General features: G+C 36.6%; 1 protein-coding gene across 1 annotated transcript in view; it reads left to right on the top strand.

Moving 5' to 3' along the window:
* The window catches only part of KCNQ5 (potassium voltage-gated channel subfamily Q member 5), a 680,699-nt gene that overhangs the window by 564,407 nt on the left and 97,908 nt on the right, over window positions 1-18,384 (top strand). The window contains exons 6-7 of the mRNA XM_027852966.1: window positions 7,721-7,831; window positions 17,309-17,404. Coding sequence (XP_027708767.1) covers window positions 7,721-7,831; window positions 17,309-17,404 — 207 coding nt within the window. The remainder of the gene's footprint in view (window positions 1-7,720; window positions 7,832-17,308; window positions 17,405-18,384) is intronic.

Consider the following 18,384-nt stretch of genomic DNA (forward strand, 5'->3'; position numbering starts at 1 on the left):
CACACACACACACACACACACACACACACTGCACTATATGAATAAAAATCTTCCAAGATTCTGAGCTTCTAGAATTACAAAACCTATTGCCCATCCATAGCATGTGTTTGTTGATATTGATTCATTAAGTGAATCAATCTGAAGACCAAAAGTTGTCACTATGGGTACAGAAGCAGAGATTTTTATTTTATAAAAGGTAAAAGTTAAGTGGAAAACCTTTCTGTTCTAGACATTTTACAAAGAACATCTCCCAGTGACTCCATCTCCAAAATGCAAAGATGAAAGAGATTTCAGTTATAACAGGACCAGGATCCTGATACAAATGGATGACTATATTCAAAGCTTCTAAATGGAAAAGGAAACCTCCCATATTGAAAGTCAGGGAAACCTGGTCTCAAAGGCAGGGTTCAGATCGTAGGGAAAAATATTATATTTAGCAAACAGATGACAAAAAATAAAAGTGTCAGGCTAACCAGCCTGAAATTAGGAGGTCCCCTAATTGTATACCTGGAGATATAGAGCATGTCAATTTGATAGAGAAGAAATAGAACAAGACTAGAAGTTAAAACCCTTTAGTTCTAGTCTCATCTCTTATAATAATGAACTATGTGACATTGGACAGATCACTTCAAGCTCTCTGAAAATGATAACAATCATGAAATTGTGAGATGTTTTCTTGAAGAAGGAATTAATCCATTCTTGCCAGTAAACTTATTTCTTTCCTTTTTTTTTTAAATTTTTAGGCAATTGGGGTTAAGTGACTTGCCCAGGGTCACACAGCTAGTAAGTGTCAAGTGTTTGGTCTGAGGCCAGATTTGAACTCAGGTCCTTTTGACTTCAGGGCGGGTGCTCTATCTACTGCATCACCTAGCTGCTGCCAGTAAGCTTGTTTCTACTCACCATAGATATAAAATGAGAAGGAGTGTGACATAGCAAGTAGGTCAGCCTTGAAGTAAGGAAGAAATAGGTTCATATCTTGCCTCTGACTCATAGTAGCTATGTGACCCTGAGCAAGTCATTTAACTTCCCAGTGCTCCAGGCAATTCTCCAAGAATATAAGTTACATACCAATTACCAATTCACATCAGTGAAGAAATTTTCCACACTATTCATTCCCTGTATCAGAGACATCACAGGACTGCCTTCTAACTCCAGCTCCCTCTCCCCCTGCAAAAAGGACCTAAGAAAAATTAAAGTGAACCTAAATGAAGTAAAGTAACAGAAGTAGAAAAAATCTCTCTCAATCATGCCTTTCTTATACATATTTACACACATGTATGCATAAATAAAACTATTTTACATAAAATCAGAGTTCATTTTAATTGTTCTACCACATAAAAATATTTTGATGAATCTTCATATGTAACATAAAAGTTTCTCAAGCTATAAAGAATAAGAGTCCTTTATAAAAGGACCCATAATTTTATTAGCTCATATATACTATGTTTCAATTCATTCACTTAAAAAAATCTACATTGAATAAAATTAGATATTATTAACTCGTAATAGAAGGATTGGTCCTTTCACCAACACATATGTGACCAAGTACTTCTACCATTAATATTCCTAGAATAGTTAAATGTGTATAGTCATAATCTATCAATACCCTTTTTTCATAAATGGAACCTACCTCACCATTACTGATCTCTTCTTTATTCTCTTTAGCAATCTTGCACCCATGCTTACTCTCACCTGTATATGCATGTATTCTTCAGTATCAAAATAGTTGACCTCAGTGGGGTTTGTAAAAAAAAATCTGGATGTCTTGTCAACATTTCTAACTGATATATTCTAAGCAGAATACACCTTTCCCCTAAACTCCTTCTCCAAACATCCCTGTTACTATTGAGGGCATAATTATTCTTCCAATCTTCAGATTAATGACTTTAGAATCGTCTTTGACTCTTCCTTCTCTCTCACCCCACCTCATATACAGTTAATTGCCAAATCCTGTCCATTTTGCCCCAACAATATCTGTCACATTTGGCCCCTCTCTCCTACCTATGTCACTACCACCTAGTTCAGGCCCTCATCACTTCTCACCTACACTATTACAAAAACTTTCTAATTAATTCCAGGTTTGCATTTTTTCTAATCCAACAATTGCCAAAATAATCTTCCTAAAGCATAGGTCTAATCACATCACTCACCTGCTCAAAAATCTTCACTGGATCCCCATTGCCTTTAGAATAAAACACAGACTCCTTAGCCTAGCGATTAAGATCTTCTACAATCTGGCTTCAATCTGCCTTTCCAGACTTGTCTTATATTACTCCCCTTCCTGCAACGTATGATCCAACCAGAGTTGCCTACTAGGTGGCCCCATCTCAATATTTCTTCTGTCATCTCAATGCCTTTCCCAAGGCTGTCTCCCATGCTTAAAATGAATAAAATTCTTTCCTCACCTTGGCCTCTTAACATACTTCAAGGCTCATTTCAACATTCACTTCCTAAACAAAGCTTTTCCTTATACCTACCACCACTATCCCCCAGTAAATACTTAGTGCTCCTTTGTGCTCAATTATCTTAATATTTACTTATTTGTATGCAGGTTATATAACTGTGAAAATATAAGTTCTTAGAGGACAGGAACTCATTTTTGTTTTGTCTTTGCATCTCCAGCACTTGGCAAAGTGCCTTGACATTTAGTAGAAGCTTAATATATGCAGTGAATTGAACTGAACAGAATGAAGTCCAATGCTTAAAGTCTAGCACCTTCCCTTACTTTTCCCAATGCTTGAATTGCTTTTTTTATTTTATTTTTAATTTATGGAATAAAACAAACATTTCCATAACATAGCATAATTTTTGAAAAGATGATTGCACATGAAACTGCACATGTTATGTACAACTTACTCTTCCTTTTAAATACATAATAAAGTTATTGTATTCGTTTTTCTTTTCCTTTTTCCTTTTTTTTCCCTTCCCTCCCCTCATCCTGCTGTGTTATCCCAGAACACAAAGCAGTAGGGGGTGGGGGGTGGGAGGGGAGAATAATAGCTATAAGTCTATCAAAGGATGCACCAAGTTTCCTTTATCAGTGTTTAATCCTCTTTTCTTAGAGGCAACTAGGTATTATAGTAGATACATAGAGAGTTGGACCTGGAGTCGCGAAGACTTGACTTTAAATCCAGCTTCAGACACTTACTTACAAGGTCTGTGACCCTGGGCAAGTCACTTAACTTCTGTCTGCCTCAGTTTTCCTAACTGCAAAATTGGGATAATAATAGCACCTATCTCCCAGGGTTATTGTTAAAATCAAATGAAATCATGTTTGCAAAGCGTTTAGCACAGCACCTAGCATATAGTAGGTACTTAATAAACTTCCTTCTCTGGAAAAAAACATATTTAATTCAGTGAGGTTTGGTGTTTTGTTTTTTTTTTTATTTTAGGTAAGCTGTACTACTGAAGATTTTCCACAGTGAGTCATGGTTTCATAAATGAAAGACAAAACAATTGTTGCCTCATTTATCATAAGCACTGTGCTGATTTCGTAAAGACATCAGGCATCAGTTATCTGATGCCTTTGCTCAGTGTCTCTGGGGCCCATTCATTGGCAAAAGAGAGGCTCCTGCATAGGTATTCCTAGCATAATGGAGACCTAAAGTAGTCTCAGGAGCTCTATAGAGGGGTAGGTTTTATGTCATCTTGTTCCCTACAGTTCAATAGATCTGGAGCCAATGCACAACCTTATTTAGCACCATTTATGATGGCAACACAAATATGACAAGATGCAATCAATACTGACTTGACCTGCCATTATAACTTGTAGTTATCTTACAAGGTCAACGTCCTTTTCTGGAAGGTCAGATTAATGAAGAATTTTCCAGAGAGCACATCTGTTGACTGTCTATAATAAAGATAAAAGGTGTGCCCCAAATGCTCCCGAAGATGATGGGGCTGAAATGCTCCCAAAGATAATGAGTCATGAAGATCATGTCTGCAGTGCCTTGTTTTTCTCTGAAAGCAGGCTGCATATCGATAAAGTACAAAGTGGGAATCAGGTTCCGTGTACAACGCTATGTTATAGGCTTGTTCTGGATATAGATCCCAATAGATATGTTGCTATCTAATTGCTTCATGAATGAAAAAAAGCAGAGGAGAGGAAAAGAAGTGTGGGGGACATTACAACAACTTCCCAGATAACTTTGTGCCAATACTCACTTCCAAAAAAACAAAATTTTATTGAGTTTGGCAAGCCAAGGATCAGAAAGATTATAGGAAGATAGAAATAAATTTTTGGTCCATTTAGGATGAGAGAAGAGAAAGACAGTTTCCTCCTGTACCTCAACCAATGTGCAAAGAATCAGCTGATAAATATTGAGCACTTTTTAGTTACTAAGGAAAGATTTTTTAAATGTGTAGCTTAAACCAGGGAAAATCACAGATACAGCAGAAGGCAGATTGACCTCTAAGTTGGATGAATCAATTGGGCTAAGTTATGAGGAACCTAGGTCCTGATCTGATCTAGAACATGCCTGGAAATAAAACTTTCACTATGCAAATTGTCATGAATACCAAGCATTCCTGGCAGGAGAAAACTCACAACCTAACCTATGGTCAACATCAGTGAGAGAAAATGAAATTGCTGCTTTTACTAATCAATCAATCAATAAGCATTTATTAGTACCTATTACATGCTAAGCACTGTGCTAGAAACAAATGACAGTAATCTTAGTCCTCAGGGAGTTTACATTCTGTCAGTGAAAACAACACATACCCATATAAGTACATATGAAATATGTATGAAATAAATACAATTATCCCTTCCACATCACAACTTTCCCCATCATCATTTTGATATATCTTGGGTGAGCATAAGAAATTAAATGGAAATTTTGGGGGAGTTTTGTAGAAGCCACAGATAACACATGAAGGCCAGCAGACAACACAGAAAAAGTTTAGAAACTCAAAAATGCATAAAATATATGTATATCTTTTATCTTTTATCTTATCTTTAATATTTTACCTTTTAACACCATAATAATTCAGACTTCTCTGGTACAAAAGGAGAACCAAAAATTTCATGCAAATTTTCCAGGTTGTGGAGTGCCATACCCCTAACTCCTACAATGTAGAAAGGATAACTATACAAGGTAACTTAGGAAGAGAGAGATTAGCAACTGGGGACATCAAGAAACACTTTACAAAGAAGCCAATGGTTGTGAGATGAGCTTGAAAAGAAACTGAGGATTTAAAAGCTGGATATGGGGAGGGATTGCATTCCAGTCATGGAGTAGCATGTAAGAAGAGCATCAACACCAAACTCAGATTAAATGCAGTGACCAAACTTGGCCCCAGAAAATAAACAATATCCCTCCTCTTGGTTGAGAGCTGAGAGACTATGGAAGTAGAATGTTGCATGTATTACCCTATATGCTCATCTTATCTGTTGGTTTTTCATAAATTAATTTTCTTAAATTTCTTCATTCTTAACTGAATTTTCAATATTACAGAGAGTGCATTAGGGGCAAGATACATTTGGAAATGATGATGATGTGTACAAAGTCATCAACAAAATATCCAAAAATAAATGTAAAAAGACTTGTCACTGACAACTGGATATGGGACCAAGTTCTCACTGCACCCTGCAGGACACAAGCAATGTGCTCTTCTAGGCAGGGAGAAGAAAACTCACCCTTCCCTTGTAGAGTCTCCTTTCTTCCCAAGTTTGACCCCAGGCCCAAGTCCTCCACAAAAACCAGTCTTCTAGCCTACCTGTGCTGCTTCAAAAGTAGCAGGGGGGGGGTGCAGCTAGGTGGCGCAGAGGATAGAGTACCCGCCCTGAGGTCAGGAGGACCTGAGTTCAAATTCTGCCTCATACCAATTGACATTTACTAGCTGTGTGACCCTGGGCAAGTCACTTAACCCCAATTGCCTAAAAATTAAAAAAAAATTAAAAAAATAAAAAGGAGCAGAGGATAGTGAATGCTGGAAAAATGGGATTTAACTTAAGAGAACTCTCAGGCTGCTTTATCCAAGCATTATGAGGCTGGATATAGCTTCTTTGAGTACCTTGTGGTCATGGTAGGCATTAAGGTAGAGAATCTCTCAACTGAAGCACAGAAAGAAGGTGAAGAAGAGAAGTTCTCATATGTAAACATACAGAAGGGCATCCTGGTTGTCATTCTCTCAGTTTACAAAAATCCCACTCTCATATACTATAGAGAGAATTGAATTGACATGGAGGAGACCGAACAGTACTCCCTTTTGACCTTTCCCATCTTTTTACACATTACTCCCCTCCACATACTCTTCATTCAATCAACAAACATTTATCAAATACCTGCTATATACCAGGCATTATGCTAAGTTCTGGGGAATACAAAAAGAGGCAAAAAACAGTCCCTGCTCTCAAGGCGCTTACAATCTAATAGAGGAGACAACATGCAAACAAATTTATACAAAGCAAGATATATACCGGATAAATAGGAAGTAATTAGGAGACGGGAGGCAGTCTAGCCGTAGCCTAGATACTGTTGTGCACATACAACGCTCCAGCAACTCCCTTTGTGTCTTTATACTGATTGTCTAACTCCAATACCTAGAATACTCTTTATCCTGACCTCAGCCTCTTTGAACCCTGGTATTCCTCAAGATTCAACTCAAGCACCACATGAAGTCTTCCCCCAGTTGCTCATGCACTCCTTCCAAAAAACTACCTCATCTTTATTTCAGGGATATTCTACATATGTGTATATGTGTTGTGTCCCTGATAGAATATATGCTCTTTGAGAATAAAGATAGCTTCACTTCTCTCTTTGGAACCCAAGTGCTTAGCACAATGCCTAGTGGATAATGCCTAATAAATACTTGTCAATTAATTGAATCCCTTTAGCAGAGTGGGTAAAATACATAGGATACCCTGAGCATGGCTGTGAATATATAATTTCTTATAATTGATTTTTCAAGATGAGAGTCAGTATTTTTAAGTCTGTTCTGTGATAACCAGGCTAAGACATGAGATATAATGACAAACTATTAAATCTGATGTTTTTGCCATGATCAGATCATGCAATATATCCCTCTGGTTATTATAATGAGCTCCAGAAGTCCACAGAAAAAGATTAATCTCTTTTGCAGAAAAGTGTAATGGATTAGTGCATTTTTTCAAAGACATCAATTTTATATATACATATATATAATTTCCCCAATTACATGTTAAAACAATTTTAACATTTTTTTTAGTTTTAAATTCCAAATTCTATCCTTCCCTTTCTCTCCTCCCTTCTCCCCTGAGACAGTAAGCAATCAGATATAGGTTAGACAAGTGCAATCATGTAAAACATTTCCATATTAGAAAGACATCAATTCTAAAGCTTCTAATGGATAGAACCTGAAAATTAGCTCTGATATTTATAAGGAATTTCTAGGCTTAACTCAATGACTGTGTTATAGACCTTTCTCACTCTGAACCCACCTATCTATGACAGTCTTGCAGTGGCATGGATGAATGTTTGTTCACTTAAATATTCTTTTTTTAAAGATATTTTCTAAGATCAAAAAATTACATTTAGGAGAAGGGCAAGTATGTGCATTATTCCTTTTCTCAAAGAGGCATTCTGTCGTATGTCACAGAAAATTAAAACCCTATAATCAAGGGGGCCAACCAGACACATCAGAAAATGATTTAGTAGAAAAGTAACTTTGCCTCCCAAACACAGTTCCTAAATTTCCTCATACATACTTAAGTTGCACGTTCTGCTTGTTTTGTTTTTAGATCACATTGACAACGATTGGCTACGGAGATAAAACTCCTCTAACTTGGCTCGGAAGATTGCTTTCTGCAGGGTTTGCTCTCCTTGGCATTTCTTTCTTTGCGCTACCCGCTGTGAGTATCTTTGCAAAAATCAAGCAGACAAAACTAGCCTTTAAGGAAATGTTATGTTGATCTTTCCATAGTTTAATCTATTTATCCAAATTACTTGCCAAAAGGAATATTTCTTTGGCATACTTTTTTGTGATGGAATACTACTGTGCTATAAGAAATGATGAGCTCAATGATTTTAGAAAAACATGGAAAGACTTACACAAAATAATGAAGTGAAATGAGCAGAACCAAGAGAACATTGTGTACAGTAATAGCAATATTTTTTAAGAATGAGTTTGAGTGAATAAGTTATTTTGTCTATTATAAATACCCAAATTAACTATAAAGGACATATGAAGAAAGAAGCTATCTGCATCCAGAGAAAGAACTGATAAATAGAAGTATGAAAAGAATAATTTTACATATATATATATTACATATGTACACATGTAATTATATAATAAATATATATTATATTACATTACTATAACATATAATAATTACATATACCTATCTAATGGTAGCCAGATGGGGAGAGGGAGAGAAAAAAGAAATTTACATGATAATTTTGTTGTATATTTGAAAGAGGTAGCCAGTTGTGTATAGTAGATTTGCAGTTTCACATGCAATCATCTTTTTTATTGTACTATGTTATGGAAATGCTTGTTTTATTCCATAAATTCAAAATAAAATTTTTAAAAATAGGTAGGTAGGTAGGTAGATAGATATCCTGGACCTTGATGTGAATGGCTTAGAATTATTTCACACATATTTTTAAGTGCCTACTGAATAGGAATCACTGCACAGAATGTTAGAGAAGATACGGAGATTAAATGGCACTAACGGTCTAGTTAGGGTTACTTTGTTATTAACCAGTGTTTTTCGTACTATCTAGTTGTTTGTCTATGAGCAAACAGTCATTCAGATATAGTCTAATATCAATTATTCATATCCTTCACAAATTTTAAATCAATACAGATATTAAAAGTTATTTGCTCCATGTGAAACATACTAGCTTAAGTTTGATCTATGATTTTAGCTTCCCTGCTACAGTTGAGTTTGCATACATTGGATATTTATGTCTCTAGATTCATAGGCACTAAAACAGTATGACTTTTAAGTGTTTAAAGTATCAGACATTTTCTTCATGTCATAGCCATCAATTTTCTTAATGCATAGCCTCTGTGTTTTGTCAGCAGGCAGACAAGCATATACATTTTCTGTTTCTTTCATACATTTCTGTTTAGCTCTCTTACACAGGCTAAAACAGTGATCATCATTCTGCTCTCTGGTTACCTAAAGATACTTAGTAAAACCATGCCTCTTTTTGCCCTACTCCGCATTCATTTCTTCCTTTCCCCTTCCCTCTCTCCTGGCACTTCCTTCCCTCTTCCAATCAGCATAGAGAGGGATAAGCTGGCAACACTGAGTGAACATCATTGAGCATCATCAGTGAGGGCTCATGTGAAGAAAAGTGTCCCTTCTGTCCACACTCAGATGTAATGGTACCAATCCCAGATTGCTCAGAGGTCCCACTTCACAGCACAGCACAAAAATTGAGATGGAGAGTGGCTAGGGGGCGGAAAGGTTTTGAGGAAGCAAAATATATCATTTTGCTCCTACCCAGGGCTTTCCTTTTGTCCCAATAGTGTTTGTGAAAGGAGCCTGGTCACAATGACACAGCCCAAATATCACTATGGAACAGCCATTAATTTCTGTCTTACACTTTGCATAATCATGAGCAAAAGGTAGAATGTGAAAAACAAAGGGGGTCTTTTCTTCTGGGTCTGGAAAAAAACCCAATATTTCCTATTTCAAAGTAGAAGGTTAATGTGAAGACTATTGCATTACATAAGTATTTTGTTAAGTTCTTACTTGGTCAGAATATTGTACCATGCATTTGGGGAGGGGGGTAACAGAAGAAGAGGTGAATTGCTCCCTAGTGAAGATCAAAGTCTAGGATCTGAGCTAGGTGACTCAGTGGTTAGAGCACTGGACCTGACAGACTTGGAGCCAGGAAGACCTAATTTCCAGTCCAGCTCCAGACATTTATTAGTTATGTCCCTGGGTAAGTCACTTAACCTCTGCTATCTCAGTTCCCTCATCTATAAAATGGGAATAATACCACCTACATCTCAGAATTGTGAGGATAATATGAGATGACATTTGTAAAGCACTTTGAAAACCTTAAAGTGCTATGTATATGCCAGCAGCACTATAGTAGCGGTTTAATAGTGCAGTCACAGTAGTGATGGTGGTGGTGGTAGTAGTAGTAGTAGTAGTAGTAGTAGTAGTAGTAGTAGTAGTAGTAGCGGTGGTGGTAGCAGCAGCAATAGTAGTAGCAGCAGCAGCAAGTCATGGCACTCACAAAAATCACCATAATATACATGCTAAGTTCATAAAAAAGGTACAAAATCAATTGAAATATGAAGGAAGGTTTCAATTCCATTCATCACACATATCCAATCTATTGTCAGATGTTGTTGCTTCTACCTTCTAACAGATCTTCTTGTCTCAAGTTTCCCCCTACTCCAACCCATTCTCCTCTCAGCTGTCAAGTGATTTTTCTCAAGTGCAGTTCTGACCATGTTACCACCGCCTACTCAGTAAACCCTAGTGGCCTCCCTATTACCTCCAGGATCAGAAATAGTCTTCTGTTTGACATTTAAAGCTCTCATAATATGGTCCCTAAGCACTTTTCTAATCTTCTTATGCCTTATTCCCCTCCATTCACTCTACAATCTATCTGTACTCCCTTCTCTTTGCCTTTGCACTGTCTCCCATTCTTGGAATATTCTTCCTCCTCCCCTCTAATTCCTGGTTTCTCTGACTTTCTTCAAGTCTCAACACAAGTCGCTGTAGGAGGCCATTCCTGGTCCTCCAAGCTGACAGTGCTTTCCCTTCTGAGATTACTCTCCATTTACTTTGTACATATCTTGTGTGTACTAAGTTATTTACAATGTGGTCTCCCCCATTCAAATGTAAGCTCCTTGAGTACAGAGACTGTTTTTGCTTTGCTTTGTATCCTCAGTGCACAGCACAGTTCTGGGAACACAGTAAGTGCTTAATAAATGCTTTTTGACTGACAAAAGACCATGCTAAATATTTGATTTATTTAGCCATAACATATATTGTTTCACTTCGTTTATTCAGAGGTCATTTTGCCCATCAGCCTCAACTCTGGCATATCTCAAGAATCAGAAAATAAATTTTAAAATAATCTTGAACTGTCTTTTCTTTTAAGTCAGTTATCTTAAACATATTATAAATATATAAATTTTATATTTTTGATGCTCCTAACTCAATAATAGCACAACATAATAACATAATATATGTTCTTCCTCTAGGTAGAGACACATCTATACCTAATTACCTAATCTAAGTATAGGTCAAAATTCTGAGGTCACCTATCCACTGTCCTTAACTATCTGGAACATGGCTAAAAATCAGGAAAGTGGAAAAAAAGGCCTCTGAGCAACCAAAATAGATGTCATAAAACCCTTATATGTGTCTTATTCATAACAGAAGTCTTTAGGTCCTCAGTCAGGGCCTATTTGCTTTTATTCTAATAATTCACAGATATTTTCATCAATAGACTATTAGAAGATGCAAATTAAAAGAGGAAAGAGGTTACTAAAGATAGACACACTGAAAACAGAAAATGACAGCTAAAAATCTGACAGGAAGGAAGGGGGCCAAAAAACCCCTATAAAAATAAATGTGAGAGGGGCAGCTAGGTGGCACCATGGATAGAGTACCGGCTCTGGAGTCCAGAGGACCTGAATTCAAATCCAGCCTCAGATACATAACACTAACTAGCTGTGTGACCCTGGGCAAGTCACTTAACCCCAAATGCCTCACCCAAAAAAAAATAATAATAAAATAAATAAATGTGAGAAATCAAAAAACACAGGAATCTGGACCTTTTGGGGTAGGAACAAATAGTCCTATATAACTTAATACTTCCTAACAAAGACACTGCATAATCAAGAAATAATTAAATTATGTTCAGGGTGATCATCATCAGTTCCAAAAAATCAAAATAAAGTGACATTTTGGGATGAAAGTCTTTTAAGAATGTGGTACCTTTCAAGTATATAATACCTTTGAGAAAAAGTTTCATCCAAAATAACTAATTTATTTTATTTGCTCTGGACCTGAAATTTTCATAAGTGTAAGAAATACTAATCTTTAAATGATAGCCTTTGAAAGTAGACTGGGCCATGGAGGGGTTAAATTACTTGCCAAGGGCCATATAGTGTATGTCAGTCAAAACTTGAACCCAGGTCTTCCTGACTTCAGGACCAGTCCTCTATTTACAATGCCATTCTACCCCTCTATTTACTTCTTTTTAATTGGCATTTGATGAGTTAAACTTTAGTTATATGGAAAATTCATTTGTGTGTAACTCTCTATTCCCCAACAATTCAAGAGCAAGGAGGTGTTACTATGAACAGCACAAATGTACAACATAGTGCTCAATAAACTTTTATCAAATGATTAAACAAATGAAAGGATGTAATCAAGCACCTTTTTTAGAAAACCAAAACAGCTAGAAATGTCACTAGGGCCTCCATATCCTTTGAGTTGTAAAGCTTTGCTGAAGATTGGAGGCATGTGTTGACATTTTTAATACATTTTAGAATGAATCTCTTGGCTTCTCACTACTGATTTTCCTTTCCCTTAAGCTGGAGAAATCACTACCTACATAACCTTCTGGGCATATTTTGCCCCATTTCTCATGTCTCCACTCCTTCTTCCCTCCCAACATCCATCAATAAAATGGAGTACCCTTTAAAATAACCAGTTCTTACTGTGAAATAAACAGAGAAGAATAAGGTTCAGGATGGGAAATTGTTGAATCTTCCCCACATCCCCAGGTATGTCGGAGCCAGTCAATTGCTAAATTTTCATTGTGAGCATTTACACCTTGGAAATTGGCAAATACTACAAATCCAAGCTTGATTTACTGTCTTATTGATTGTCTAGAACCAGGGTCTAGAACAACCCCACTACCTATTTTTGTATAGTCTAGGAGTTAAGAATGGTTTTTACATTTTTAAATTAAAAAAAAAAAAAAACAGGCAACTGGGCAAATTTGACCCTGAGGTCCTTGGCAAATTTGAGAAAGTGATGATGATGATGGTGGCGACAATGAAGAAGAAGAAGAGAAGGAAGAGATTACATGTTTGTTATTATGTGACATGCACTGTGCTTAACACCTTACAAATATTATCCCATTTTATCCTCATAACAACCCTATGGTGCTATTCTAATTTTCATTTTACAGAAATTAAGTGACTTGCCTAGGGTCACATAGCTAGTAAGCGTTTAAGGTTGGATTTAAACTCAGATCTTTCTGACTTCAGGCCCAACCGTCTATCTACTGTGCTGTTTATAATGCGCTTAAAAGTATGTTATGCATACATTGTTCCCCAAGCTGGTTATGAAACATTTACCAGCCTGCCTACATCCATGCTAAATGTTTACCCAAAAATTATACATATCCCTCTCTTTAATATTGAAGGAATGCTGTTCATCAGAGTGCTTATACACTCTGGCATCCGTACTGTTTAAGTACAAAAATATAAAGCAAAACTATGAAATATAATCCCACTATTGCCTGTCCCAGTCCACTCCTTTCAGTTTCATTCAAGAAGCCCATGAAACTTGGAAGGTTGATAAACTAGGGGGATCAAGGTCATGAGAGGGACAATAATATACTAGCTGTAAACGTTACACTGCATTAAATCAATATGTAGCCACATGGTGAGATGGATGGAGCAGGGCCCTCGGAACCAGAAAGACCTCAGTTCAAACCTTGCCTTGGAAACTTAATATGATCCTGAGCCAGTCACACTCATTTCACCTCTCTCAGCCTCAGCATCTTCACATGTAAAATGAGGAATAATAACAGCACCTACCTCACAGTGTTTTTGTGAGGATCTTATAAAATAATATATTTAAAGCACTTTGTAAATCTTCAAGCGCCATATAAATGCTATCTCTCTTTACCATTGTTATTAATATTAATAGTCCATAATAGTCCTTATTTTAACAGGCTTCTATCTGAGGGTTCTGTACTAAGTAAAACAAGAAGACAGGAAAAAAAACTGGAATAATGCCAGGATAAGACAATGAACAGGCCTGGTTTAATAATTGGCATGATTTATATAGTCTAATGAGAGAGAGACTTAACAAGCACTACCATAGCCTAATTCATTATTCTTGAATAAGGTCAATAGGATTTTCAGCCAATGCCCAGCAAATACATGTTCATATGATACTCGCTGGATAGGTGCCATGCTGAGTTTCTTTTCTTTTTCCATTGGTCACAGTCTCAATCCAAAATTCCAAGTACAAAAGACATAAAGTTTTGAGTGTTCAGAAATAAACTTAGCCATGACAGGTGCCATATTGGAAAGGTTTTTTTTTGTTTGTTTGTTTTAAGCCCATGTCTAAGTCAGATCGAAAGATCACGTTTTTGTATGCATAGATATCCTTTTGCTTTTTTTATTTAAAAAAGTGTTTTCTTCCTAGACTTAATATCGCAATTCTATTATCATATTTTGGTATATAGCTCTTATTTTTATTAACACATATTAAATGAAAGAAAGGTGACTATAAGGAAGGTCAATCTAATGGACATCTTAAAAGACAGTGTGGTGTTTAGGGGGAGCAGAGGAAACATCAGACATTGAGTAAAAAGACCCAAATTCAAATCCTATCTCTACCACTTAAAAGTTGTGCAACCATGAGTAGGTCACATAAATTCCTAGCCTTAGTTTCCTCACCTACTAAAGAATGGGAATAACAATACTTGTATTTCCTACTTCACATGGTTATTATGAGAAAAGTGGTTACAAACCATAAAGCCCTATGTAAATGGGAGCCTTCATTATGTGCATTTGCACTGGGCTTTACAGTGAAAAGTAGGCATCATAGTGGACCATCATCTGACTCTGACTCAGGAATCCGCTGCTACTATCATAAAAACCAAAAACAGATAAAGAGATAGGACTTAAATGGATAAACAAAATCATTGTATTGGCTGGAATCCAACTAAACTTGAATGGATGGAGTAAATAAATTCCAAAAAGAGAGCCACTAAAAAGAAGTAGAAAACAAGGACTGTGACAATTTCCATTTTCAACATATACATTTCAGCTATTCCAACTCAAAGAGATAGTAATTGCTTATTAAGAGTAAATTATGCTGTAATAGTCCACTGCTCCAAAAGTGCAACTGAATTACTCATTGTTCAGTGATTGGCAGTAACATACTTTCAGATGCCAAAAAGAAAAAGAAAAAAGAAAGAAAACAAAAATCCAAATATTCATTCTTTTCTTTGGCAAGTTTGTTGTCATAACTGTAAGATATTAATAAAATGAGAGACTCTTTCTGTGTTAATATAAGCCTAATTACTATATACCCAAAAAGGAAAATGCATAGGATCAAAAGGAATACACCTTTGAATTTCATAACCATTAACTTGACAGAGTTAATAGGAAACTTGACAAAAAACACAGAAATGCAATCTTAGCAAGACTGGGAGCTAAGATAATGCTGGAACCAGGAGCTAACTGATATCCATAACATGCACAAAGTTTGATATTTAAAGAGAAAATAAACCTATCCAAAAGATGTTATTGGAGGAATCTACTATCCCCATAGTCTCCTGTGATTTTAATTATCTTGTCCCATGTGGCCAGTGAGAAAAGTGAGAGCAAGACTGTAGAGATCTAGTGGTATTCCACTGATGACCAGGATCCTAAAAGACCCTAATCAAGAAGAGGCAAGATCTGAAATACAAACAGATCTGGGTCCCCAAATAAACAAAATATCTACAGGGACAAAGCTGTAGGTTAGGAATACATTTGAAAGACATAGAAATAGCGGCAGTCAGGCCCTGCTGAAGGCCTTTCTCAGAAGTTCCAGGCAGCAGGGAAGCCAGATAAGAAAACCAATGTAGAGAAAACAGACAAGAACTGAGTATGAGAATATCATAGAGATAGCAATAGCCCTAGACCTGTGATTCATTGACATTAAAAAACTCCTTGATGAGGAAATTATTTCATCTAATGCAAGTTGGCACCCTTGCTGCAAGGTAAAATGTAAGCTGCCTAGAATTTTACCAGGTTAAATGACATGTCTAGGGTCATACAGTCAGTAAGTGTCAGAGGCAGGACTTGAATGAGCCCAGGTTCTTCTGGATTTAAGATTGAAACTATCCACTATGCAACACTGCTTCTCAGAAAGTGTCACAGGACAACGAAATAGCTCATTTCATCCATTGTAAAGTAGGGGATCAGTTTTGTGATCCTCCCAAATAAATTAGTTAAACAGAATTAGAAGAGCAAGAAATGCTGAGCATTCATCTCAAAAGGCATTTAAGTGCCTACAGCATGTAAGGCACTACCAAAAGCATTTTTGTTTTAAAAACACAAAAGAAAAAAGAAAAAATAGACACCTGAGTGAGATGATCAGAATCCCCCACCTCTTCAGGTAATTCATATGTTTATGTCTATAATAGCAGCCCATTGAGATACTGATTCCGACATTAAAAATCCTTATCTGTCCTCAATACCAAGATAATTTTTGTTTTGTCAACATGACCTGATGACAATTTAAAAATTAACACAGGTTTTGCAAAGAGCTGCAATACTTGTGTATCAGCAGCAAGCAAACTTTAATTGTTCTCTTAATATAAACCATCAGGAGCTTCACAACTTAAAACAATAGTACTCTGCTGAAGCAGTATTCATCATTTAATAAGACTTTTCCCCCATCTCCAAGAGTCACCAAGAAATGTCAGCATGGAGTAAACAAGAACCAAGAGAAGCCTGTGGTTTTACAGAATGTGAGACTTTCCAGTAGTCAGAGAGAAGCCAGCAAATGACAATGCCTCTTTAGTTTATTAATTTTGCATCCTGCAAAAGGTTCTGAGAGATATTTTCTAATACTGTGGCACTGATATTTTGACATTACATTAAAATGTAAACATACTAGCAAAGTGTACATAACAAATAACATGCTTTGTATCCAAATCAATTCAATAAACACTAGCTATTGGCAGATCTGATATGTAAAGTATGATCCTAGGCACTAAAGGAGATACAAAGAAGCATGAAGCTTGGTCTCTGCCCTCTTAGAGTTTACAATCTAGGGGATGAGATTAACCATATAAAGAAATACAATGCCAAAGTAGAATGTGAAATTGAATGAATGACAGGGATGGTATGCTGGCGTGAGGCCACATGTGGCCCTCTAAGTCCTCAATTCAGTCAAAGGGCCTCCAGGCCACATGTTCCCCACTCCTGCCTTGTAGGAAAATAAACCTCTGGCTGAAGAAGGATCAGGAAAGGCTCCGTGGAAAGTGAGACCTTTAAGGATAGGATTTCATCATTAAAAAATCAGATTTGAATTTTCTGATATCCACTTTTTTTTAATAATGTCCTTAAAAATGCAAAAGTGGCTGTGTTTTGTATTTTATTCTAGGGTATTCTTGGCTCAGGGTTTGCATTAAAAGTGCAGGAACAGCACCGCCAGAAACACTTTGAGAAAAGAAGGAATCCAGCTGCCAGCCTAATTCAGGTAAATTTCAATGTAATAGGTAGGTAGCAGGATCTGTCTCTGTTAAGTACTTGTTGGGTACATTTTATAGTCTTTGTGCTTCATTGTTTTGGAGAATTGTTGTTTTGTTTAAAGGAACCTGAAGCCTGAACCAAATATACAATAACATGAAAACATCTTGGATTTGGGTTTATTGGGTTCATTTTTCTGAGGAGGAAAATGTACGTTTTCAATGCCTCATTCATGCATCATTCAGATGAATAGCCTTGCCAATAAGGCCAAGCAGAGGGCAGTGACTGGGTGGCTTACTGGATGAATTAATTTGTTTTGTGAATAACTTAGAAAAACAGAGTTGATCATTAAGAGATGGAGCAGAACATGGCTCTATCCAATTTTTTTTCCCTGAGCTAACAGGATAGCAGGAATCTGAGGTGACCACGTATTTATTTAGAACGTAAAGGTTGGAGTTTTATGGTGAATTACTGTTGCTATCATTTGGTGCAGCAACTTGAAACAGATAGCCTATTTATAAGCTGACCATCCATTTTTGGTTAGCAATATGAAGGAATTCAGTGTTGGAGAAAGTGAAAAATTAAGCATGATGTTTAGCTGAAGCCAGTTCACAGAAGCATTGACTTTTTAGTCAGCATTTCTTCTTATTCAGTGGCTCTGAACTTGTGTTCAACAGCCAAAGGAATGCTTTCCCCCTTCTTTGCCATCCATAGTTTATTGGCATGCGGCCTGCTGTTGGACCTCGTAGAGAATTTAACACACATTTTTTTTTCCCCAGTCAAATTCTTTTTTCCCCTCATGACCCAATAATACACAGTCAGCTTTTGATTATACTGAAGTTGATTGTCCAACATGTGAATTTTTTTCTAGATGTCTGGCTTCTCTTCCTGTCAGTTTCTTAGCCATTTTGATGTTTATTGGTACCTTTGCCAGAGGTTGAGTAGGAAAGAGAGAGAAAGGAAAATTTGAAACCATTCATTTTTCTTCTC

Source organism: Vombatus ursinus, unplaced genomic scaffold (genome assembly GCF_900497805.2).
Source record: "Vombatus ursinus unplaced genomic scaffold, bare-nosed wombat genome assembly UNPS02009835.1, whole genome shotgun sequence".
Taxonomy (NCBI): domain Eukaryota; kingdom Metazoa; phylum Chordata; class Mammalia; order Diprotodontia; family Vombatidae; genus Vombatus; species Vombatus ursinus.